Source organism: Lonchura striata, chromosome 10 (assembly GCF_050655825.1).
Source record: "Lonchura striata isolate lonStrDom1 chromosome 10, ASM5065582v1, whole genome shotgun sequence".
NCBI lineage: Eukaryota > Metazoa > Chordata > Aves > Passeriformes > Estrildidae > Lonchura > Lonchura striata.
This window is the reverse complement of record NC_140712.1, coordinates 24709527-24733990: the sequence shown is the minus strand read 5'-3', so window position 1 is coordinate 24733990 and position 24464 is coordinate 24709527. Positions and strand designations below refer to the sequence as shown.

At 51.1% G+C, this 24464-nt stretch overlaps 2 protein-coding genes across 5 annotated transcripts in view; both read left to right on the top strand.

Annotated features, from left to right (window-relative positions):
• Positions 1–1441: 1441 nt before the first annotated feature.
• GOLM2 (golgi membrane protein 2) lies at positions 1442–19100 on the top strand. 4 transcript variants are annotated; one of them, XM_021541789.4, is made up of 10 exons: positions 1442–2096; positions 7643–7697; positions 8684–8786; positions 9822–9912; positions 10739–10883; positions 11099–11179; positions 11518–11616; positions 12100–12273; positions 14992–15159; positions 17889–19100. In XM_021541789.4, the coding sequence occupies exons 1-10, from the start codon at positions 1770–1772 to the stop codon at positions 17960–17962; spliced, it is 1317 nt and encodes a 438-aa protein (XP_021397464.2). In that variant the 5' UTR covers positions 1442–1769; the 3' UTR covers positions 17963–19100. The 4 variants fall into 4 exon arrangements, with proteins under 4 accessions (XP_021397464.2, XP_021397463.2, XP_021397466.2 ...); XM_021541788.4 differs by having other exon boundaries at positions 10736–10883; XM_021541791.4 differs by lacking the exon at positions 14992–15159.
• A 4678-nt stretch (positions 19101–23778) lies between these two features.
• CTDSPL2 (CTD small phosphatase like 2) overlaps positions 23779–24464 on the top strand; it is a 30108-nt gene continuing 29422 nt past the window's right edge. The window contains exon 1 of the mRNA XM_021541787.4: positions 23779–23895. The gene's annotated coding sequence lies outside the window, so the exon portion shown is untranslated. The remainder of the gene's footprint in view (positions 23896–24464) is intronic.

Genomic DNA, 24464 nt, shown 5'->3' with positions numbered 1-24464 from the left:
GTGAATCTGCACTGCCATCTGCAGAGAGTAGGCTGACAAATTAATGGGCCATCAGCGTAGCAGCAATTAAATTGCCAAAGTGCAAATATTGGTATGTAAAGTATGGAATCAGGTGGGAAGGAGAAAGCTGTGACACCATTGTCACAGCTGACAATTCTGCACAATGTATGCTGTATCTCAGGAAGGTATTTTATACCTTTTTTCTTAAATATTGGTCTTTTTGCTTCTTTTAGGAGGAAAACTGATCCCGTTCTGTTTCTCCCACATCCTCCCCACACCATTTGCAGCTGGAGGTACTGGGATTGTGCCCAGAAACGCACTGTGACCCTCTGCTGCCCTGAGGTGCTTGGTCACAGCAGAACTCCTACTAAATCCCATCACAGGGAGTAAAACCAAGCCCAAAGTCTCTGTGTGGGTGAACACCTGCACACCTGACTTTGCTGGGATCTCTGTCCCCTCACACTGAGCCCTGATTTTGTGGGGATTTCTCTGTCCCCTCACACTGAGCCCTGACTTTGCTGGGATTTCTCTCTCCCCTCACACCAAACCCTGACTTTGCTGGGATTTCTCTCTCCCCTCACACCAAACCCTGACTTTGCTGGGATTTCTCTCCCCTCACACTGAACCCTGACTTTGCGGGGATTTCTCTCTCCCCTCACACCAAACCCTGACTTTCCTGGCCTCTTTCTCCCCTCACCGAGGGAGCGGCTGCAGCCACGGCCAGAGCTGGTTCCATGTTCCAGCCCAGCTGTGTCCCGTTCTCCCCTGTGAGAACCAGCAGCACAGCGACATTAACGGGCGGGAATCCGCCCGGGAATAAATGCGCTGAGTGTTTGTTAGGAAATGAGTGATCCACACCCTCACTTCATTCCGGGGGCACACTTTGCTCCCTCGGCAGACACCTCTCGGCTGTGGGGCTCAGAAGCCCACGATGTTCCTGCCGCAGCGTGCCCTGCCCCGGAGCCAGGGAGAGCCGGCGGTGTTCACCTGGAGAAGGGTCCAGAGACCTCAGAGCCCCTTCAGGAGCCGAGAGGGGCTCCAGAGAGCTGGCAAGGGACTCAGCACAAAGGCCTGGAGGGACAGGACAAGCCAGAAATGCTTCCCACTGCAGGGCTGGATGGGATATCGGGCAGGAACTGTTCCCTGTGAGGGCGGGCAGACCGCGGCACAGGTGCCCAGAGCAGCTGTGGCTGCCCGTGGATCGCTGGCAGTGCCCAAGGCCAGGCTGGACATTGGGGCAGTGATTGTGAAGCGTTTCCCCGCACGCGGCAGGGAAGCTTTTCATCTCATGTCCTTTGCAGCACGGAGGCTTTTCACGCCCTTCAGCCCAACGCCGCCGCGCCCCCTCAGGGCACGCGGCGCCTCAGGGCAGGCGGGACGCGGCTCTCGCGAGCGCTCCGCGGGCTCCTCTCGCGAGAGCCGCAAGGGGCGGGCGGCGGGCGGGGCGCCGCGGTGGCGGCTCGGCCGGTCGGTCCCGCACGGCTCGGCTGGCACCGCCACCGCCACCGGCACAGCCCTGCCGGCCACCGCCCGCTCCCCTCGGGCTCTTCCCTCCCGCCGTTCTCTCCCAGCTCCCCCTCAGCGCCTCTTCCCTTCTCTCAGCCCCCCCACTTCACCCCCCCCCCCATCCCCGCGGACCCCCCAGTTCCCCCCCGCTCATTCCCTCTCCCCCCCTCAGGATTCCCTTTCCCCTCACATTCCCCCGCACCCTCAGGGCTCCCTGAGCGCCTGCCCCGCCGCGCCCGAAGCCGCCGCCCTCGGCCTGCCCCATGGTGGGGTTCGGGGCGAACCGCCGGGGCGGCCGCCTGCCGTCGCTGGTGCTCGTGGCGCTGCTGGCCGTGATCGCCGTGCTGGCCCTGCACTGCTGGAACGCGGCGTCGCGGCAGGCCCTGCTGCGGGAGGAGCTGGCCGAGCTGCAGAGCCAGGCCCAGCGCACCGAGGTGGCGCGGGGCCGCCTGGAGCGCCGCAACTCCGACCTCCTGGGCAAGGTGGACTCGCACAGGAAGCAGCTGGAGCAGAAGGAGGCGGACTACAGCCAGCTGAGCAGCCAGCTGCAGGCCAGGGACGGCCAGGTGAAGAGGTGCGAGGACGGCAAGGTAAGGGCAGGGGGCGGCTCAGCCCGGGGCACTGTCTGTCCTCGCCTGTCCAAGGTGTCCCCGCAGCCTCTGCAGCCCGGGAGCGAACCGAGGCTCAGGTTTGGTGCTGCTGGGACAACTGCAGCGCTCTCTGTTCTCCGAAAACGTCCCTAAAAAGAGCTGGAGATGTCCTGTGAACAATGGAAATCCCGAGAGATCGCTCGTTTCCAGGCTGCTGTTTCAAATTTACTTATTGTTTTTTAGCTTTCTGTCTCTGCTGAGAATATTTGGTCTTTTGTGATCATTCAAGATCATTCAGACGCAAAAAACTACAGTTTCAAGGGAAATGAAACCAGTGTGGTGTTCAGTGGCACCCTGAGCTTGCCTCTTGGAATGCCTGGTACAGCACACTTTGATTTTTATGCTGCCAGCGTGTACTTGAGGGGAAAGAAACCAAACAACCCTGCTGCTGACTAACGTGTCATTTTCCTTGGCTTGGAGAAGCCAAGCTCATTGAAAATTCAATTGGCCCTTTCAGTGGGGGTGGCCTGGGGATTTCTTTTGTTGTGGAAGATGAGCGAGCGGTTCAACTTTCACTGTTGTGCTTTCATAACTGAACTGGGAAGTTCACGGAGCTCAGCGCACAAGTCCTGCTCAGGGGGCGTGTGGGGTGTATTTGCATGCAGGTCATCACTGTGCTCATTCAACAGTGTTCTTACAGTGGGATTTATGGAAATGTCACATCTTCAGGGTTGTTACTGGCTAGGTTTGTTTTCCTGGCCCTTTCTTATTGCACATAGGATGAGCAGCCTCAGAAAATGCACTGAGGTGTCACAGAAAAAGCCGAATATGTACGTCACATTCCAGAGTTAGATTCCCTCAAACTGATTAAGTTTGTATTAATGTTTCCTACTGAATCATTAAAATTAAGCCCTTTGTGTGTTCAGCAAACATATTTTAAATTTTTTTTCTCTTCTTAGACTGCAGTAAAAACTCAAATTGGATATGACATGGACTCCATGATCTTTAAGGTGTTTTTCAGCTTCAGTGATTCTAAGCAGTTGGGGTTTAGCCCAGATACTTCCCCTTCTGTCTGCAAAAGGGCAGTCAGCTTGTTTGGTGTGTTAGTGTCACTGCCTGTGGGTGTAAAACTCCCCTGGCAGGATTCAGGTAAGCTGTCAGGCACTGGAACTGCCCAGGGAGGTTTGGCGTCCCCATCCCTGGAGGTGTCCAGGGAATTCCTGGAGGTGGCACTCAGTGCTCTGGGTGGTGACAAGGTGTGGATCAGGCACAAGTTGGGCTGGATGGTCTGGGAGGGCTTTTCCAGCCTCGGGAATTCTGGGATCAGTTGCTGGGCTGCATGATAAGGGGTGCTTTTAATGCAAGGAGTTGGTATTATTTTGGAAATCTGTGCTGTGTTCCTGTAGGACAGCAGGGGAGGAGGTGTAGGTGTGAGCTGGGCAGTGCAGCTCTGGTTACTGGAACCGTGGGGCACAAACAGCTGCTGCTGGCTGCCCCTGCCTGCCCAGCCCTCTGCTGTTCCCCGAGATCTGCCTGGGCTTCTGATGCTCTGAGTGTGACACTGCACGGGGCAGCAAGAGAAACCTGCCCAGTTAGCCTGCCAGATTAAATTTACTGTTAATTGCCTGCACTGTGTGCCCTGAGTCTTCCTCCTTTGTTCCAGAAGCTGCCAGTTAAGGCTGTGGGAGCTCGTAGCTTTTGAACATCCTCTCTCTTGTGTTCCAAATGTTCAGAGTGCCCTAAGAGGCCAGAAGAGCAGGATTTTATCAAAAACCAGTCGCTGGCCTGTTTTCCTCCCATGTAAGCCACTGTCTTTTCTCAGTGGCAACAGTGCTTAATTTTTTTCTAAAACCCTTTAAGTGACTTTATTTAAGGACTATTGCTTCTCTCAGAGGAGAGAATAAAGCTTTGTTTTAGAGAATTAAAGTCTGTCATAAGGAAACAGTAGTAGATATAAAGTGTCTGACCAAAAAAGGCTTGAATGATAATTTTTTTCCTCTCAAAATTGAATTTGGCAAGTCTGTCTGACCAAACTGATCATCACCTGTGATCTTAGTCTGTTTGTGAAATGCAGGAGCTGAAATAAAACCCCAGTGTTGATATCAAGTGATCACAACAAATTCAGGCTCATTTTAAGGAAAACTCATTTGAAGAGTCTCAGTGTCAGTTCTGCTTTGTGCTCCTTTGTCCTCAGCTGAGGTTCTTTGCCTTGTGGTCACATAAATCAAGTGCCTTTCCCAGTGCTGAGGCAAGTCCAGTTTCTGCAGCAGCCTCCTCTTGGCTCAGGGATTTCTGGAGTCAAGACCAAACCCTTGGCTCTCCCCTCTGTCCCCTGCTTGTGGAATGAGCCCGTCACACTGCACCAGGGTGTTGTTTGTTCTGGTGAGCAAATATGGGAGTGTGACCCAGTGCCTTGTGTTTCAAAAGAAACAGGAAAACATAACTTCTTGGGAATTCTCCCTCCTGTGGTGAGCTCCTGAGGGTCTGTTGGACCTGGAGCAAGCAAGCAGGTCTCTTTTGAAAGAGCCTGTGAGAGGCAAGCAGGGGTAATGCCTACCTTGGAATTTGGGCAGGTGCTGCATGCACAGCTTCCCGAGTATTCCGTGGGTTTTTGGCAGCGTGCCGATGGGTTTTGGGGTTTTTCCGTAGCTTGGTGCATCCGTTTGCCGTAAGCGCAGTGAAACGTGGGACTGGCAGGAGCCCGTGGTGGAGAGGTTCCAGGTGGCAGGCGCCCAGCCTGCAGGGAGCACCTCTCATTGCCTACCTGCTGCTGGCCGTGCCAGGCGTGGAGCACTGCCCTGCCCTTCCTGCTGCCCAGAAATGCTCGGGATGAACTGTTTAGTCAAACATCCCCAGCAGCAGCTGGGTCTGTTCTTTGTTGCCAAAACTTGGTGACTCCCCAGTTTGCAAAGCTGTGGTTTGACAGCAGCTGTGTGGAGTTGTTACATGGCAAGATTCACAACTCGGGGTTCTCTGGAGGGTTGCCACATGACTGTGCATAGGATTTCTGGTGGGTTTTTCCCTGTGCAGGGCTTGTTGGGCTGCAGAGGATTTATGTTCTCCATCCCAAGTGCTTGGAAAGGCCCTGAGGAGCCCCTGAGAGCTCAGCAGTACAAACAGGTCTAGATCAAAGGAGGATGGGGCCCAGGAAGAGCTGGACCTGCGCCATGGCTCATGGATTGTGGGTTTTGCATGTGTGTAGGTGGAACAGATCCCATGAATCATAAAAAAGCTTCCTCCTTTTTTGTCCTTCAGATGAGGGACATTTGCTGTCAGCTGAGCTGGTTTGGATATAAATTCTGTCACTTCTCTTTGAAACTCCAAATCACCAAAGGGAAAGATTGTGTGATAAAAGTGCTGCATGTTCCCATGCAGCTCCTGCTCACAACAGCAGCCCTCCCCCAGCCAGGCACATGGGTTATAGGATAAGCAAGAGCAAATGGGAAGGATTTTTGTGTGAGGAATTCTCATAGATGACGGTCTGAAAACAGACCCCACTACTTCCCAGGATCTCCATTTTTCACAGATTTATTGGGTTCTGGGAAACAACTGCATTAGATTGGAGTACAGGAAAATATGATTATTGCCTGTAGTTTTGCAAAAGAGCGGGAGATACTTGTTCATTCACACAACAAATCTCTGGGTGTGCCTGCTCCCCTGTCCCCTGTGGGAGGGGCAGCTGGCACGGTGGGTGCCCAGTGGATGGAGAGGCTTGGTGGGGACTTGGGTCTCCTGCTTCCCTGTGTGTCCCCGCTGCAGGGCCAGGTGTGCATTTGGAGTGAAGCTCTGCAGGTCCTGCCCAGGCTGGCTCTGATGGGATGTTGCTTTGTGCATCCTGTAAGGGGGCCTTGAATGCCTCAGTGGGCAGAGCAGGAGACAAACGTGGCTCTGACATGCCAGGAGGCTCCTTGAGTGCCCCTGTGAGGAGTAATTTTGTCCCTCTTTCAGAACACTCTGGTCAGAGGGCTCAGGTTACCTAAAGATCACGTTCCTGGGGGAATTAATAAATGCTGACACTTTAGGTGTGAAGCTGGACTTTATGGTTATGTTCCTGGGTCTGGAGGAAATAGGTTCAAGGCTATTCTGTTTATTTTACTGGTTTTTCTGTTCTGTCCCTAGAATTTTCCAGTTCTGCTTGCTTTCTCTTTTTGGGAAAAGCCGTGTGAAGCAGTGTTGTGTCCTGGCATAGGTGGGAGCCATGGTGGTGCCTCTCCAGACCCTAGAACCCTCTTGGCTTTTGTTTTGGGCATGGGTCAGGATCTGCCTGCACCCCGTGTGCCCTGCTCCAGGGACAGCCAGGGTCCTGCAGGCTGGCACAAAAGCCCTGCTGCCCAGGGAACCTCTGCTGTGTGCCCGCAGCTGTGGGATGCTCCGTGTGCACTGTGCTGCAGGAAAGCTGCATCTCTGCATCTCTGCACTTCCTGCAGGGCTGAGGTCCCAAAGCAGGAATGCCTGATCGTACCCACACAGGACAAAGGGATCAGCCTGCTCAGAGTGCCTCTTGCAACAACAAAACCACGATGGGAAACACATTTAAAGAAGGAAGAATTTGATAAAAGGGAAGGCTCAGGTGCAGGGAGGAAGTCCTAAAATCAGGACAGGCAGATGTGTTTTGGGGTTTTCTGACAGGAAACAGAGGTGACTGACACAGACACTTCAGGGACTGTGGGGGGCACTGAAACAGCCCCTGTGTCCAGGTGTGTCCCTGCGTATGTCCCTGCACGTCCTGGCAGAGTGGCTGTGCTGGCGCTGCAGCGTGCTGCTCGAGAGGTGATGCTGACCTTGTCACCCACGTGTGACAGCCTGCTCAGCACCTTCCTGCAGTTACCCTTTGTATCACTGTGGAGCTGCAAGAGAAACAGCCACAGCCCCCGAGGTGCCCGAGGGCAGGCAGGGATTTTTATCTGCTTTTTCAGAATATTCCACACTTAGTCTTTTTCTTTATTCCTGCTGGTCTTTATGTAATGACAGAACAAAGCATCTTTACTTCAGGACTTTGTGTATGTGCATTTCTTACTTATTGTAACTGTTTTTTTTCCTTACTAAACATGCCAAATTAAAAGCTGTTGTTGTTTACTGGTGTGAGATTCCCTCTCAAAATAAAATGTGTGTTAGGATGTTAGATAGCAACATGTAAAAGATCTATTTAAATATAACAATTCTAGTATATCATATATCTTAGGTAAAAATTGGTTTTGCTGTTGATGCTGTATTTATTTTTATCTACCTGTGCTTTGACATTGGCCGTTTACTGTCCCTCTTGCAATATCAGGATGCAGCATGTTTATTTTAGTCGAGGCAATCTAGTTCTTTTGATATAAATATGTTCTGGAATTAAAATTTAAGCCTTTGTTAGCAAAGCCTGAACACAGTGTTTGGTTTGGTGATGTCACTTACACTCACTAAATATACATTTCTTAGATTTACAGGAACTTTGTGCACGTCACTCTGATAATCCTGTACATATGTTGCTTCACCAAACAAACAGACACACCTGAGTCTTCACAGCCCAAATCTGTATTTATCCAACCTTTTCTTCCTTCCAGATGAAGCTGCAGAACAACATCTCGTATCAGATGGCAGACATACATCGGCTAAAGGGTGAGGGCTTCATGGCCAAACTCATTTGGCAGGCTGAAGCTGTGCATTTTAACTGCCCAGTGCTGCAGAATGCAGTATAAATGAAGGATCTGGTGATGCTGGAACTCATAATGTGCATAATTTCTCGTAATGTGAAATCTGACTGTGTTTGTTACCTGGTGTGGGTAAGTGCAAAACTAGCTCTCATTTGCTGCAAGAGAGGATGTGTGTTCTGGCACTGCTGCATTACAAGACAGTAGAATCATTTTCATGGCCAAACATGCAGTTTAGCAGAGTTTGCTCAGAATCACTGTGATGGTTATGCTGGGTTAGAAAAGGTCCAGGACACATCTCTGCAGTTTTGTACAGACATGATTATAATGCCTGGGGTGTTGCTGTATTGAGAGCACTTCAGAGTGAGCGACAACGTGGTGAGGTGTGAACATGCCTGCACACAACACACATGGGTTCTGCCTGTATCTGTGTAGCTGCAGCTGAAAATAGTAGGGAATTTCATAATTCCTAGCCTGAGGGGCAGGGAGAACTTCTAGAGCAGTTGTGAAGACAGGAAATCCGTGTTGGCTTTACGGGTAGGGGGAAGGTGCCTCCTTTTGTACACTCACTACCACAAACAGTGCTTGAGCATCCTGCCTGGAGTAGCCTGGCAGCACTTCCTTGTTACCCAGGGTGACAGGAGTGTTCAGGAAATTATGGAGATTGCCAGCAGAGAAGTGAAGCAGCGTTGTGCAAGGTTTTTGAATGCAAAGGTGCAGAAACGTTTAGGGAGATTGGCATAGTATCAGAGGACTTTGTATCTAATTCGTATGCCATCTGGCATACATGAGTAAAGTGGCATCTTCTTCAAATTGCTTTAAGAATCTTTAATCTATGTCTAGACATGAAACTTGAGCAATTTCTCATACTTAACAATATTGGAAATTATATCTGCCATGGGGCATTTTTTCTTCTCTTTCTGTATTCATGTTGGTTTTGCTTTTTTGGCCTAGAACAACTGGCAGAGCTACGGCAGGAATTCATCCGCCAGGAAGATCAGCTGCATGAGTACAAGAAGAACAACACGTACCTGACAAGGAGGCTGGAATATGACAGGTATGTCCTCAAGAGTGTTGGTAGCTGCAGGTTGGTGTGTGTGAGGGGGACCTGTATTTACTAAAAAGTGCTAATTAATCTCGTGTCTGCTAGTCCTCAAACGCGAGTATGCTCACTTGGTGATGTACCTGAGCTGGCTGTTTGACTTTCAAGTTCTGTGTGGTGTTGTAGTCCTTCCCCCATCGTGAGATAGGAGCTAAGGAAAGTCTTGACTTAGTGGAATCGTTCTGCATTTTTAAGTCAATGTATTTTTTATAACATGGAGATTTAGTTCACTAACACATGAAGGAGTCTAAAGGACACAGTCCTGTGTCACCAGCATTGTTTAATACTGCCTTTCTAGCAGTGTAGTTTCATTTGTTTCAGCTGCAGCTGAAAGCATCTTGTGTAGATTGAAATTTTAAGTTGACTTTAGCCCTTTCAGTTGATGATAGAGAAACAGGGAGGACAAATACTCCTGCTTTGAGTTGGGAGGAAGACTTAACTCTTGAGAAAGTGTTTGAAACTTTTACACACATGAAGTTCTGTGCTGTGCTGGGAGCTTGTGGCACATGGGAGTTTTGGTGATTGGGCTGATGTTGTGGCTTGCTGGGGAAGTGGGGCAGCTGGCTGTGTATTCAGATGGTGTTATTTGAGTTGGGAGCAGTAACTGATAGTGGCACTTGTGCACCTTCTCTGTTGACAGCCAGGAGAGACACGTTGCTTTCCCAGAGGAATTAATATTTGTGGACAGATTAACTGTGGAGCTTGACCTTTTGGTTGCATTCCAGCTTCTGGAGGAAGTATATTCAACACCATTCTATTTATTTTACTGTTTTTTTGGCTCTGTGCCCATTTTTTTCCAGCTCTGCTTTCTAACTGTATTCAGTCTATTCCCACTCCATATACATGCCAGGGCCAGGCTTCTTGGACAGACTATTCTAGTTAGATCTCACATTTGGCTTTTTGTGTCCCTTCATATTTTTCCCCTTATTTTATTTGTGGAAGAGCAGATCCAACTAATGAAATGGAACTAATGGTGTGTTTCTCCTCAAGCCTGCAGTGTGGGCAGCAGATCAAGGAAATGAGAATGCAGCATGAAGAGAGCATCAAGAAATTAATGGACCAGCTTGCACGGGAGCAAAAGGTAATGCCAAAGAAGTTTGTGTTGAATGAGAAGAGCCCAGAGCCTGCTGTTTGCCCCAGAGATGTGGAGGTCTGGGACATTGCTTCCCTGGCTTTGTGTTTGGTATCCCCCTGAGCAGCCCCAAGTGGGTGTTAGTGTAAGAAATCTGCCTGCTGTCTCACCCAGTGGACTGAGCTCAAAGCTGAGGCCAAATTCGTTGCTGTGCTCCAGCACATCCCCATGATGTCATTGCTGAGGATTTCAGCTGTCTGTAACATGGATATCGCTGTTCAGCTCTCCAGGTGGGATCTGTGTTCTCACAGCCTTCCCCAGGTTACTGCAGAGGGAGCCTGAGCTCTGCAAGGCATGAGGTGTTAACGTGATGCAAATCATGTACTGGAATGGTATCAAGGGTGTGATTACATCAAGCAGGCTGCCAGAATTTGGGCCTCTTTCCTGCAAACAGATGCTTAAAATCTTGTTTCCTTACTTCATCTATAAAATAATAGACTGAGAACAAGTTTGTCACATCTTCTCTTACAGTCTAAAATTGTTTCAAGGCTCTGACCTTAAGGCTGATGTTATCTTAACCTGTTTTGCTTAGCACCTGTGTTTGGCAGCAGACATGTCATGTACCTGTGCTGTGTTGAACATTTTCTGTCCAGTTGTGTTTCCAGGTCCCCAGGGTCCAGCTTTTGTGCATAGAGTGCTCTGCTCTTTGTTTTGGTGATCATTGAATTCATAAATGCAGTTTTGCTGACCAAAAGTAATCTTGAATTTGAGGATGTGTTTTTTTTTGTAATTTCCAGGGAAGTGTTTAATGTTGTCTCCTTATTTTTTCTAGCAGGCCACACAAAAAGTTCAGTCTAGTAAAGACACTGCAGTCAGCCCCAGCAATGGTGACCAGGCAGTACCTGAGACTGCTGCAGAGTTGGAAGATAAAGACATAGTGAAAAATGAGGAGCCTTCAGAACATGTTGCAAATGGCAAAGGTATTTCCTTTTTTGGGCATTTGTGATAGAGAATGGGCCAGTTGGGTTGCCAGCCTCCAGACTGTGCTTATCTCTGAAGCAGAAGAAGGAATTGTTTGGCTCAGGTACACTGATTAGCTGCAGTGATTGTTCTAAGTTAGAGCATTCCACAGGAGGGAAATTCACAGTTCAGACTGAAGTGTAGTAAGGCAGAATATCCTTTTCTTCTCTTGCAGAGAAAATCAAACCAGGAGGAGATGCAGGCATGCCTGAAATAGAAGATAATGACCCTGCTAAAGCTGAAGATACTCCCACTGGTTAGGAGAAATACTCTTCATTCTTTCACATTTGGGTCTTGGTGATGTAGATGTTGTGTGTGAACACCATGTGGTTCACAGTGAATGCAGGCTTTTAAAACCCCTCAGTGGTAATAAAATTCAAGTGAGGTGTAAAATCAGATCATTTCTAGTGTTCCTTAGAGATTTGCATTCTCAAAATGGAATGTTTTGGATAATGCCCCTCCTGAAATCTTACCTTTTATATTTTCATTAAGGAAATTATGAAAAAATAGAAGTTTACAGGATTGTTAGAGCAAGAGCGGGTAAATAGTGTGTTTGTTTCATGTTAATGCTTTTGTCCCTGTGTTCTGTTTTAGCTTTAAAGAGGCCACTTATTTCAGCTCCTAAAAGTGAAGGTCACCAGCCTGTTATCAATCTTCCAACTGAGCAGCCCCATGCTCCAAACCTGGCACCAGGTAAAATTTCTGTTAGCAGGTAACGAGGCAATATTTTGGTTACAAGAAGAAAACTAAGGATAAATTTCTGTAGTATCCAAGGCTGTGTAAGATAAGTGCTTCAAGTGGACAGAGTAATTTAAATGAGTGTTTCTCCTTACAGTACTAATTAGGACCGCACCACCCTCTCAGGGGGTGGTTGTTGGTCTCTGGTAGCCACAATCAGATGTTCCTGTCACCTGCTCAGTGTCCTCCTGTCCCTGGGAACATCTCACTCGAGGGTGACACGGGAAATGTTTAGGACATGGGAATGTAAAGTCCTGCAGTGAAAGGGTTTGGAGGAGTTGCAGCTAAAGAGAGACAAACCCAAAGAAAATAAACTCTGTGCTTGGTCGAGTCACTTTAAGGTCCAGAGAATATCAGGTGATGCCTGCACTGCAGGTGGCTTGTTCCAGTCCTGTCCTGCTAAAATTCTGAGTGTAACTTCCCATTTCAATGTTGTAGGTTTGCCCAGTGACAGTGATGGAAACGCTGACATTGCCAAGCAGATCCCTCCAAATTCTCTCCAGCACTTGAATTTTGAAGAAAATGTGGAAGGTCAGAAAGAGCAGAAGATTGAGCCAGACCAGATAAAAATCCCAAAGAGCCGAGTTAGCGACTTGCAGAAGATTAAGCAAAGTAAGTTGGCCAATATCACACGCTTCAATATATTAAAAAAATCCCTTCCTTTTTTATCTCTGTAAGGGCCTGTCTGGAAAATAGGGACCAGTGCAGAGGGTGGCTTTGGAGAGGGAGCCTGAGAAGGAATATAATGTGTTCCTGGGTAAAAGATAGGCTTTAATGTGATTTTTTTTCACATGTACATTCAGTTATTTAAAAAAAAAATGTTTTGTTATTGGAATTTAAGATGTTTTTGGAAATTACTGCACAGTTAAATTGGTTAAGTCAGAACTTTGATACATGCAGGATGCTGAGTTACTCACTTTATTACTTGACTTCAGTACACTTTCTGGACAATGTTGTAGGAATTCAGCCAAAACTGAGAAAACTTTGGTTGTTTTAATATCACTCGTAGAACTTTGTGATGGAGCAGGGACAAGTGTATTACAAATTGTCACAGAACCTGGGCAGGCCTGGCTTTCACTCTGTGTATCCTGAGGTGTGCAAGGCGTGCTATTTTATCAAAGCAGCTTCTGGAAGAAACTTCTGAAGTGAGAAAGCTTCTAATTTCATTTGTTGGATTTGTTAATGGATTGTCTCTTCCCTGGTCACAGATTGAATGATGGGGGGTAGTTGTGCAGGCAGGAGTTGGAAGGAAATGTCTCCATTGTAGGCTGTGAGGGTACCTGAGAGTCAGGAATTGTCCCCAGTTAGTCTCTCCTCTTTGCTCCTTCATATTTGGAATAACTTTAACGGTGCAGTGAGGGAGAGACTTTATCATGGAAGGAAATAGCTAATCCAGGTTTGTGTAAGGGTTTGTCCTGATGTCAGTGGCTGCTCACAGAGGTCCATTGGTGACAAACTCGCCCTGGTATGGAGGAGCCTGGCTGTGGCACAGCTCTGCAGCTCTCACCGTGGGCAGGTGCCTGCCTGGTGTTGGTGACTGAGAGCTGAGAAGCAGAAGGTGCAGAGTGGGACTGTTCAGCCTGGAGGAGAGAAGAGTCTGGGGAGGCCTTAGAGTGCCTAAAGGGGCTCCTAGAGAACTGGAGAGGGGCTGGGACAAGGGATGGAGGGACAGGACACAGGGAATGGCTCCCACTGCCAGAGGGCAGGAATGGATGGGATATTGGGAAGGAATTGTTCCCTGGGAGGTTGACAGGGGCTGGGATAGAATTCCCAGAGCAGCTGTGGCTGCCCCTGGACCCCTGGCAGTGCCCAAGGCCAGGTTGGGCAGGGCCTGGAACAGCCTGGGACAGTGGGAGATGTCCCTGCCGTGGCAGGGGTGGCACAGGATGGGCTCACTGGACTGTGGTCCCTGAGCTCGGTCTGTGGCCTTTGTGGGCCTGCTGCATTTCCTGGGATCTCTTTCTACACTTCAACCTTTCCTTCTGTCAACTTCAGTTCATTCAGTTCTTCTTTATCACAGTGTCTCTGGCTATCCACGGGCTGGTTTTGCTGGAAGTTAGGTATAGGCCCTTGTCTTCCATGGCTCAGTTTGGGTTTAACACATGCAAATCCCACTGTCCTACTTGGGTTTTGTATCTAATGCAGTGTCAAAAATGCCAACAGGATCGCTCCACTCAGACATGAACAGGCAATGAATAATATATGAAACTTTGGATTTCTAAACAGATCATGGGTGTTTTTCTCGCTTGTTTTATGAAAATACCTGTAGCTGGTGTTCCTGTATGTTTGAGCTGTGCTAGGTGTGATTCTGCTGCTTTTCCCCCATACAGAGAAGCAGGATGGTACTGCTTCTGGGCTTTTATATACACATTGTTTTAGAGAATAATTTCACTTTCACATCTGTCCATTTTTAATCCTGATGTTGAAGTCATTCTCCAGTTTTACTTCTCCATTAGTTGTTTACAGCAGGAATCATCAGCTGCCCTGGCAGCCTTGGTGCCCAGTGTGTAAGAACTGTATCACACTTTAATCCCATTTTTCCCATTTATACACAGTCTTCCAGGCCAGTGAGCTCTGCAGACTCAGACTGCTTCCCTCCAGCACTGGGCGGGAGGAGATCTCCCTGTGTCCCATTAAACAGCAGCTCTGAGCTGACATCACACCAGTAATCTCTCACCTGGGTGGTTGCCTGCTCATTCCATACTTCCAGCTAATTCCTGTTTTCCTCATGCCTTGTTTCAGGATCTGAAACCACTCCTAGTTTTTTGCTGGGAGATGAAATACTGGTTTTGGGACATCTTGGAAACAGTTAGAGCTTGCTAGGGAAGCAGAGTGTAAAGGCAGGTAGAGTTTCCAGCTGAGCAGCGAGGGCCGGCCTGTGCTGGGCTCCCTCCTGTGCCAGCAGGGCACCCTCTGCAGGCACTGCTGGGCACCAGGGCAGCACTGGTGGCTCCGGGGTGTGCAAAATGCCAGGCCTCAGCCAAAGGGGCTACTGACCCTTCCAAGGATGAGTGCTCCTGTGCTTTCTGAGAAATCTTGTGTTGGTGCCTGTGGGCAATCCAAGCTGGAGCTGTTTGGGTGCTCACTCAGCCCTTCCCGTGGAGAGGGGAGTGTGGGACAGTCAGGTGTCAGGGTGACACAGAGGTGTCACCTGCATGGAGGTGTCCATGAACCCTGTTCAACCCCTGCCCCAGCCCTCTCCCTTCTCCCCCTTTCTCTCAGCTGGATCTACCACAGACCCTGACTGCCTCCACCTGCGATCTGCTCTCGTGTAGGATCTCCCTGTTTCTTTCCTCTCTGCTGCTGACTTACTCCTTTCCTACTCCACAGGCCGGTTCTTTGATGAGAATGAATCCCCTGTGGACCCGCAGCAGGGTTCTAAACTGGCAGATTATAATGGGGATGATGGGAACGTGGGTGAGTATGAGGCAGACAAACAGGCCGAGCTGGCTTACAATGAGGAAGAGGATGGTGATGGTGGAGAAGAAGACGTCCAAGGTGAGCTTGGGCCTTACCTCCATCCCATTGTGATAAATCCATGCTGAGTTACTTGTTGAATTTGTGTAAAGCCTCTCTGGTTTAGCTGATCACAAATTACTCAGACAGAACAAACAAGCTTGAAATTTGGTCTCGCTCTCTGTGGGACAGCAACGATGCAACAGTCTTGAGAGAGAGAGTTTTGGCACCTTACTGGAGTTGTCTAGAGTTCCTGCTAGGAAAAGCAAGACTCTGAATTCCAGACATGGTTTTCCCCAAACCCCCAGCTCTGGCCCCTGACTAGGAGGGCTTTGGGCCTTGACATTTCTAAATTGTCAAACAGAGGAATGAAGTGGTTCGACTCCTGCTCTTGTCACACCTGCCTGGAGCTCAGGTTATTCCAGGTGGTGAATCCAGGTGTCACTTTTGTGCATTATACACAGATTCAACAGGCTTGTGGTGTTCTGCTAACTCACCTCGGAGCTCCTGACCCAGTGCTGCCTAACACCTGTGTGTGCACGGCCATTCCCTGTCCTGCATGCAGCTCCTGCATCGCCTCCCTCGATGCCTCTGCCTGCCTTGTCTGCCTTCTCCATCCAGCTGTTGGGGATATTTGGGACAGGCCTGCATGTCTGTAGGGTGAGAATGAATGTTGGGTAAACACAGAGAGTATTGCCAGTTAAATGGAAGTGTAAAATAAAGGGGAGGGAAAAAAGTAGGAAATGGGACAAAAATCCTACAGGCCTCCTGATTTTTGACCCTCATAATATAAGTTAATAAGTTTTTAGCTGCAGGTTTTTCAGGCACCATATTTAACTGGCATCTAAGCAGAATAAATGGGCAAAGCCAGTAGAAAGCAGCTGACTGTGTGAGCTCAGTGCAGTGTCAGCAGGCTGGCACTTTGAAACCGGTGCACAAGGGAAGGAATAGGATGGACCAGAACCTGTGGCAATTAATTAACCTGATAATGGACTGCAGTGCCGTTTCCTCTTGTCCTGTCCCTTGTTCCCTGGGACAGGAGCCGGACTGTAGGTGGCTGCCACACGGTGCAGGGACGCAGCTCCCTGTCCCTGTCCCCATGCCACAGAGCTCTCGTTGTCCCTCAGAGCTCTGTGCTGCTCCATCAGCACGAGGTCCTGCCTGTGGGGACCTTCCTGGGGGAGCTGCTGGCTCAGGCAGCAGGGGTGCCATGAACAGCTGCAGCAACAAGGGCAGCATTCCCCAGTGCCACTTGGGGAAGGGTTCAGCTCTAAGTGGTGGGAAAATGTTAAACCCCAGAGACTGGGCTTGTGTAACTTGCAGTGTGAGTGGTTTTTGACGAAACAGCTCTGACTGACAGTGACCCCATCAAACATTTCCCGTCCAGGTGGGGTCCCTGCAAGGTCCCTGCTCTGGTGGCTTGGAATTTGAACTTGATCCTTCTCCTGGTCACCCCCTCTTTGTCTCTGTATAGACAGACTGGATTAAGAGCTGGTAGTTAAGGTTAAAGGGTGACTTCTGGAAGCTTCTTCCTGAGGGATGGTCTGAGCAGAGTGTGTTAATACTTCAAACCACATTTCCCAAGCTTTGTGCTGCTGTTGTTCCTTAATAACTTGTCGTGTTGGCTTGAGCTGTGATTTAAGTGTGGCCAGTGGAGCTTCCAGGGACAGTATTCCAGAAAAAGTGGCTGCTTCAAGCTTTATACTGATTCGTCTGCAGAGCAGGAGAGGGCAGGGTGAAGGGAGGGTGGTTATAATTGTTTGGGGAGGGAAAAAAAGAAATGAGAATTTCTGTCTAAAAACTGTTAAGAAAACATCACCTGGGTCTGCATCAGTCTGAGCAAAGCCTCTGGCATGTGCCACAAAGCCACTGGATTCCATATGGTTTCTCCTGCCTCTAGGAATGTGTGGGCTTTGATTGAAATGATCCAGGGGAAATACCCAATTTGAGGGATGTTCCTTGGGGCAGGGCAGCAACCAGCCTGGTTCTTCCCCTCAGGCACCTGCCGAAGGACAAGGAGATGTTCAAAGGTGGCAGCTTCTAAAATATCTTTTAGTGGTGGCTGGGTGCTGGAGGGGGAGTAACTCCAGGATGTCCAGGTGCTGTGGTGGCACTTCCTTATGGAACAAACCTGTGTCACGCAGGTGAGCTCCAGCCTCCTGCTGCTGGAGCAGCCCCTCAGGCCCCTGCCTGGCTCCCAGGCTGCTGGTGTGAAGGTGTGGAGAGCTCCAGGCAGCTCGGCAGCTCACCTTGGATTTCCTTTGCTGTGAACAAAAGTCTTTCCTGATGTAAAGGAAGAGCTCTGAGGTGCAGGAAAAACTGATTATTTGGAACAAATGGAAGTTTTAGGGTTTTTCACTTTTTGAGGGAAAAGGTATGGAAGGGGTCCCAGTGACTTCCCTGTGCTAGTCCCTGAGGTTCCCACCCTCTGTGAATGGTGTCAGCTCTGGACATGGGACTTTGAGCAAAAGCTGGTTTTAGTGGGGGAGTTTGAAAGCTTGGTAGGCAGTCTAAAGCCCAGCAGCTGGTGTGACAGTGCTGCAGTGTCTGCAGTCAGGCAGTCTGTGAGGTGGGGCTGCCCTGCAGCCAGAGTTCCCCCTGGAGCACTGACAGCTGGGCTGGACACATCCTGTCACCAGCCTCGGTCAGCTCGGGACTGTGCCCTTTAGCAGCATGTCCTGGCAACTGTACTTTGATATTTTTTCAGTGATACCGCATCAGATCTGGTCCGAGCATTTTAATTGTAAGCTAATTACAATCTGTAATTGCAGATGATGAGGAGAGAGACCTGCAGAACGACCTGGGGGACTACAGCAAGTCCCGCCTCAGCGAGGGGGTCCTGTAGGCCCCGCTCACAGAGAGCTCAACCCAGGAGCCTGAGGTGCTGCAAAACTGGACCTGCTTTACTCCAGCGTTTCCTGCTTCCAGGGAAGCTGAGGATCAAGTGCCGAGAGTGCTCAGCAGCAGGAGGAGAGGACCCCCTCTGTACATATGTACATATTTGTACTGTTGCAGGTTGTATTAAACCCACATCTTTGCTGTTACATGGAGCTGGTTACTCAGCCTGGTCCTTACCTGTAATAATCTCTACACTTAAACCCAGTCTATAAACACAGGCTGAACTGTTTCTGCCACTTAGAACACTCGGAACCCGGAGAACTTGTACAGTTTGTACCTGATGTAACAAAGCCACTGTGGAAGCCATGTACAGCCAAGAACTCCTTTTCTACAGTCCCACCTGTGTGGCAGAGCTGCTGCTCCCCAGTGCTGGGGTTTGTACAGCAGTGAGGATGGCATGTCAGAGGGACTGGGAACTGAATGGTTCAGTAACTGCTCCTTCCTCACTGCAACCCAGCACCACATCCCACTGAACTCCTGTACAGTGACCACATCTCATAGCTAGAGCTACAAATCTGTAGTAGGATTTGAATAATTCAATACATCCCAAAAGAGTTGTGCAACTAATAGCTCGATTTAAAAGGTGATACAAATAATTTGCAGCTTGTAGGAAGTCTTTGTGTTAAAGAGGGTGTGTCAGTGAGAGACATGTCCAGCAGCTGTGTCAGCCCCTCGATGGAAGGACCAGCCCTTACCCAGGTAAACACGCTGTGGGTGCTGGTGTGCTGTCCCAGAGTGTCCATCCCAGCTCCAGCCACCCCAGTTCATTCCCAGTTCGATGCCCTGATCCTGAACACCCACCACATCCCACGGTTTGGTTTTCTCCATCAGATCTGTAAGTCAGACCCTTTTCTGTATTCTGTATTCAAGCCCTTTCAGAATTGATGGAGATGATTCCATTGCTCTGCAGCAGTGGGAATGAAGGGGATTGTCCCCCCTGGTCCCCCAAGGGCTCCTGTGGACACAGGCTGTAGGCCCTGATGAGGAACTCATCCCTGTGCTCTGGTGCTGGGCTGAAGTAATCGGTCAGGTTTGCTCCTTGCCAGCTCAGTGAACCTCTTAAATAAAGTTCAATGCTTGTACAATTGTGTTATGGGTTTTTAAGACAGTTTATTATTACTTCAAGTGTCAGTGGCGAAAAAAATTCCCCCCAGTTTCTGCATTTAATAAGTGGAACTCCAGCTCAGCGCTGCGTCCCGGTTCCAGCTGAACCCCACATTCTCCAAAGTCGTGCAGCACCACACGGCACAGCTTGGGGAGACCCCTGAATAGAGCTACTTCTGAAATGTTGAGATTAAACCATTCTGTCCTCACAGCTGCTTTTCCCTTCCCTGCCCATCAGCAGGACCATCCCTCTTGGGCTCTGTGCTGAAGGTGAGTTGCTCCATGTTCCTCCTCTGCCTTTTCTTTTTCTAGCATTCCACGTTTTCTCTTTTTTCCCTCTTTCCACGTGAGTGATTACTCTGCTTCACCCTTGTGTGGCCACCCCTGGAGTATTGTGTTCAGTCCTGGGCTCCACAGCTCAGGAAAGACAGGGGGCTACTGCAGAGGGTCCAGGAGACCACCAGGATGATGAGGGCTCTGGAGCACCTCTCCCAGCAGGAGCTGCGGAGCCGTGGGCTCACAGCTGCCCCTGCAGCCGGGCTGTACAGCACCGAGGGTGACAAACCAGCTCGGGTTTGTTTTGGAAATGCAGCTCAGACATCCCTGTGCTTAGTGCGGAGCCCGCTGCCGTTGCCATGGCAATGGCACACAGACAACGCTGACAGACCTCGAGCAGCTGCTTCCCTCAGCACCCAGCGAGACTGGGAATCCAACCGGCTCTCACATTCCAGGTCTGCAGCAGAAATCCAGCAAAGCCTCTTCCCACCGCACCGCGGCCAGCCCGCATGTGAGCCAGCACGCCCAGGTAGCCCCAGCAGCACACCCACTCCTGGCTCCGAGGCTCCAAATCCCTTTGGATCCATGTGGCAATGCACTTCACACGAGGAGCTGACATTCGGCTGCCAGAGCCGAGGGATGAGCTCAGGCAGTGTCAGAAATGCAGGCACCTCCACCCCGCAGCCAGAGAAACAGCTCCAGTTACTCCAGCCAGTCCTAGCTGCCCGGTTTTGGAGGTTTTCAGCAAACCGACTCTGCCAAAGCTTTCCCGAAGTCACATGGATCCCACAAAAACAAAGAATCGCTGGTGAACCCATTTTAATTTCAAAATGAGGAAAACCAAACTGATGGGCAGGATCTTGCCAAAAGGTCAAACCCAGTTCTGGATGAAACAAACCCCTGTATTTTTCAGCATTTTAATAGCCATGAAGAGCTAAAGATACTTTGAGGTGTCAAGAAACAGATGCGAGATAATGGTTTGTGGATTTTATTAAATGTTATCATTTTACATGTTCATATATGCAAACCCAGCAACAGTGGGAAATCCAAAGCCTGCAGGACAGAAGAGCTGGTGAGTGAGTGTTCTGCAGTAGTATATGCAAGAAGTACAAAATGTTTTCTTCTCTATCAATCTATTTACTGCCCCTGTTTACAGTTTGCACACTGGATTGAACAAGGCTCATTCATGTGGTGGTTTTGGAGGTCCTGAGCTCTCAGCAGCACCCATTTCCCATTTCCTGTACACACACAAACTCTCTATCTGAAAACTTTCTCCTTTATCCCTATTAAGGAGAATTTCCACATGCCATAAATCTGTCAGCTGCAATCCCTGCTCCGGGAGATACAGAGTGCTTTCAGCAACCTGGCAGCCAAGTAGGGAAATTCCAGCTGAAGTAACCTGGGACCCTTCCTTGAGGCTGACCAAAATACTTGATAGGAACAAATCTTGCCGCAATGAACTAGAAAATGTGAGATTAGGCACTTTATAAGGAGGAGCAGTGGCCTGCTGTTCCAGCTGGCTCCAGCACTCAGGAGACCCGATTTCTGTAGTTTAAATAAAACAGGAAAACAAACCCACAAAACCAGCCAGGGCCACCTCTCCCTATTTATGAGAGTGCAGTGGAATTTTCAAGCCAGCCAGAAACACAGTAGTGATACTTATGCCTGAACACTTTTATGCCAATATAGAAACCCTAATACTCCCAATTCCTCAACCTATGAAACCTGTGTAGCCACACTGGGATTACTGGGATGGATAATCTACAGTTCAGCTTCCCAAAGCCCGCTGGTGGCTGTGCATTTCCACCCCTGCAGGAATGTCTCATGCCACTCTCCAGTGCTGCACTGTGCCAGATCAAACACAAGGCTCGTTCCCGGGTGTTTCTGCGGGGACTGGGAGCAGATGAGTGCCTGTTGCTGTCAGCTGGAGTGTCTGCAGGGAGAACAGCAAGTCTGGAGCTGCTCCTGGACAGCCAGATTGGCTCCCAGACCCGGGGATGGAGCAGCAGCACAGCCTGGGAGCTGCTTCTCAACTCTGCTCACCTATCCAATGGAACTGATCCCCTTTGGAAAGGCAACAGGAACAGCAAACACTGGAAATGGGCAACAGCAACATATAAACCCAAAGGAGACTCCTGGATTTGCTGAAGTTGAACTGAAACTGGAGCTGGAATAAACCCCACCCAGCCCTGAGTTGCAGATGCTACAAAAACCTGCTGGTTTATATGATGTATAAACACAGAGCTAAGGGCTCTGCAAGGCTCAGGGGACAGAGCAGGGAAGAAATCCTCAACCCTGAGGAACGGCCTTCGAGGAGCAGTGGGGATCCCACTGCAGGAATGGGCAGTGTTCTGACAAGTGCACATTTCCCTTTCGGTTTCTCTGTGCAGTGAAGCAAACGTGCTCCTCAAATGCCCCAGGAGCCCGGATCCCCGGGCCAGGGAAGCCCAGTGCTGCCAGCTCAGCCTTTTCCTTGGCCCAGACAAACACTGCGAGCTCCCCAGGCTCCGTGTGCCAGCACAGGGTTTTCACACTGCCCACTCGGGGCTGAGGCTGTGCTCCGTGGGGAGCAGGGTACAGAGGGGACCTCTGAGCAGCACAGCAACACCATCAGCAAGATGGTTTTCCATAGTCCCTTTCCTGCAAGTCTCCCTAATTCAGCACCAGGGAACTCGAGCACAAGGCGCTGTGAAAAACAAATTTTGATATCCTGTTACCCAGAAAAGGGCAGTGCTCACTGCCATAAAGATCAGTTTGAATCCTGAGTCACACATTTAATCTCTTGTCAGAGTGTTTTTGGCCGTGCTGGTGCTCACACAAACACCTGCTTGCTTTGAACCTTGCTGGATCAGCTCCTCTGGCCGCTCGTTTCAGTTTAATTACATGGCTTGAGAGAGTATTTCCACCCACCGTTTCCCAAAACTCCCACTTTCTAAGTACCAGTGACTGTCCTTTTGGGGTAACAGTGTGAGACATCACACAGTTATCCTGTCATACAGGTTCCTCCTCAGGGACTGCCAAACCATCTTAATGAGGCTCCAACATGCCCAAACTAACCTTTTTCACAGCTGATCATTCACAAAATATCCACAAGAAATACTTGAATGCTCTAAAGGAATATGGTTCCCTGTTCTGAATGAGTTTCCACTACTTTCGTACTACCTCTTTCCTATGGTAAAATTAGCTTTATAGTGTCTTCTGTTAAAGACAGAGTAGTAGAGTCCTGTGACAGAATTCTAAAACAAATCTTGGCTTCACAGCAGCAGATGTACTTCTCTTTAACAAGCCAATAAATATTTTAGGTGACTAGAGAGCTGGGACTTCTATAATCTGATCCAAGTTCAAAAGCTAAGCAGGGAGTCAACAGGTACCAGGAAACACAACACCCGTGTAGGTTTCTTTACTGCTAAATTAGAGGATGCCAGACACTCCTGTAAAACCTTCCATTCTGGGCAGTACCTTGAGATGTTATCCAGTCATAACACAGGTGAACCTGAGAACTGATTTCTGTTACAAAGACTGGTAAGTAAAAGTGATTACCAAGAGAAAAATTAAGATATCTAAATTCAGTAGCATTGAGACAAGAAAAGTAACGTCACCACATCCTCATACTGCAAGAGGTGGCCAAGCCGCTTCATTAAGCCCTTTAAATAGCAAATCACGCAGCATCCTCAGCATTTCCCACACGAAGAGGCTGCCTAGAAGACAAAAAAAAAAAAAAAAAAAAAAAAACAGAAAGCGGAAATAAAAACTTCACAACCGACTCCACAGGCGACTTAAAAACAGCAACCGAAACCGCAAGCCGGCAGTGCCCTACGCTTCGGGAATGGCACGGAGGGCGAGGCGGCAGGGCCGGGAGCCGGGCAGCGCCCGGGGGAGCGCGGGGAGCGGGCGGCCGGAGCCGCGGCGGGCGGGGCTGCGCTGCCCGTCCGTCCGATCGTCCGTCTGTCCGTCTGTCCGCCTGTCTGCCCGTCCGTCCGCCCGGCCGCGGCGGGTGCTGCCCGGCGCTGCCGCTGCCCGGGGAGCGCGGGCAGGGCCGGTTCTCGCCCGCCGCCGGGACTCGGGCAGGGCCGGTTCTCGCTCGCCCCCGGCCGCTCGCGCCCCGCGGTGCCCTCAGGGCTCCGCTCTCCGCTCTCCCCTCACCTCCCGGAGCGGCGGCGCGGCCCGGCGCCGGGACAGCGGGGCGGCCGCGCCTCCTCCGCCGCTCCCGGCCGCCGGCCCCGCCGCCTGCCAGGCCCCGCTCCGCTCCCTCCTTCCCGGCCTGCCCCGGCCCGGCCCCCTCCCCCGGCCGGGCGCGCCTGCGCGGCGGCCCCGCTGCCATCCGGGTCCCTCGGTGCGGTGCAGCGGGTCGGTAGGCGGGAAATGGCGACTGAGCGCTGAGCGCCGAGCGCCCGGAGCGCGGACCCGCCGCCGCCGCCGCCCGCCCCCTCCGCCCGCCCGCCCGCCCGGCCGCCCGCAGCGCGGCCCCGCGGCGCCGCTCCCCGGCCCCCGCTCCCGCAGGTGAGTGACGCGGCGGAGCCGCGCGGGTCCCAGCCCGGGATCAGGTGGGGGCGCGGGGTGGCCGCTGCGAGTGACCGGCGGGATGTCCCCTCGGGGCCTGCCCGCCGCGGGCCCGCCGCCCGCGGGCACCGCGCGCCCGCCGCGCTCGCCCGCCGCGGCCGCTCGGAGCCCCGGGCGAGCCCCGGCCGCGGCCGTGGCGGGGCGGCCCTGCCGCGGGCAGCGGCGGAGCGGTGTCACCCCGCCTGGCACCCCCCGCGCCCCCCCGGGCCGAGGCCTGCGGCGGGTCCCGCCCGGCCCGTGCGCCCCGGGGCCGGGCCGGAGCCGCGGCGCTGCGGGCCGTGCCCGCGCGGGTCCCGCGCAGGACGCGCCTGTTGCTGGCGCGGCTCGGCGCCGGACGCGCCTGTCAGCGGCCCGGGGGCGGCGGGGCGCCGGCTCCGCGCTGCCCGGGCACGGCTCCGCCGGCGGCTCCGCGGATGTCAGCGCGCCGGGGACGCCAACTTTGTGGCCGGCACCGGCACCGTGCAGGAGCCCCGCCGCCCGGGGCCGTTATTGGCATTCCCGGTCCCTGC

Coding starts and splice junctions, on each gene's coding strand:
- GOLM2 (XM_021541788.4), top strand. CDS start 1,770: ATGGTGGGGTTCGGGGCGAACCGCCGGGGCGGCCGCCTGCCGTCGCTG. Junction 8,787..9,821: donor AGGAGGCTGGAATATGACAG/GTATGTCCTCAA, acceptor TTTCTCCTCAAG/CCTGCAGTGTGGGCAGCAGA. Junction 10,884..11,098: donor ACATGTTGCAAATGGCAAAG/GTATTTCCTTTT, acceptor CTTCTCTTGCAG/AGAAAATCAAACCAGGAGGA.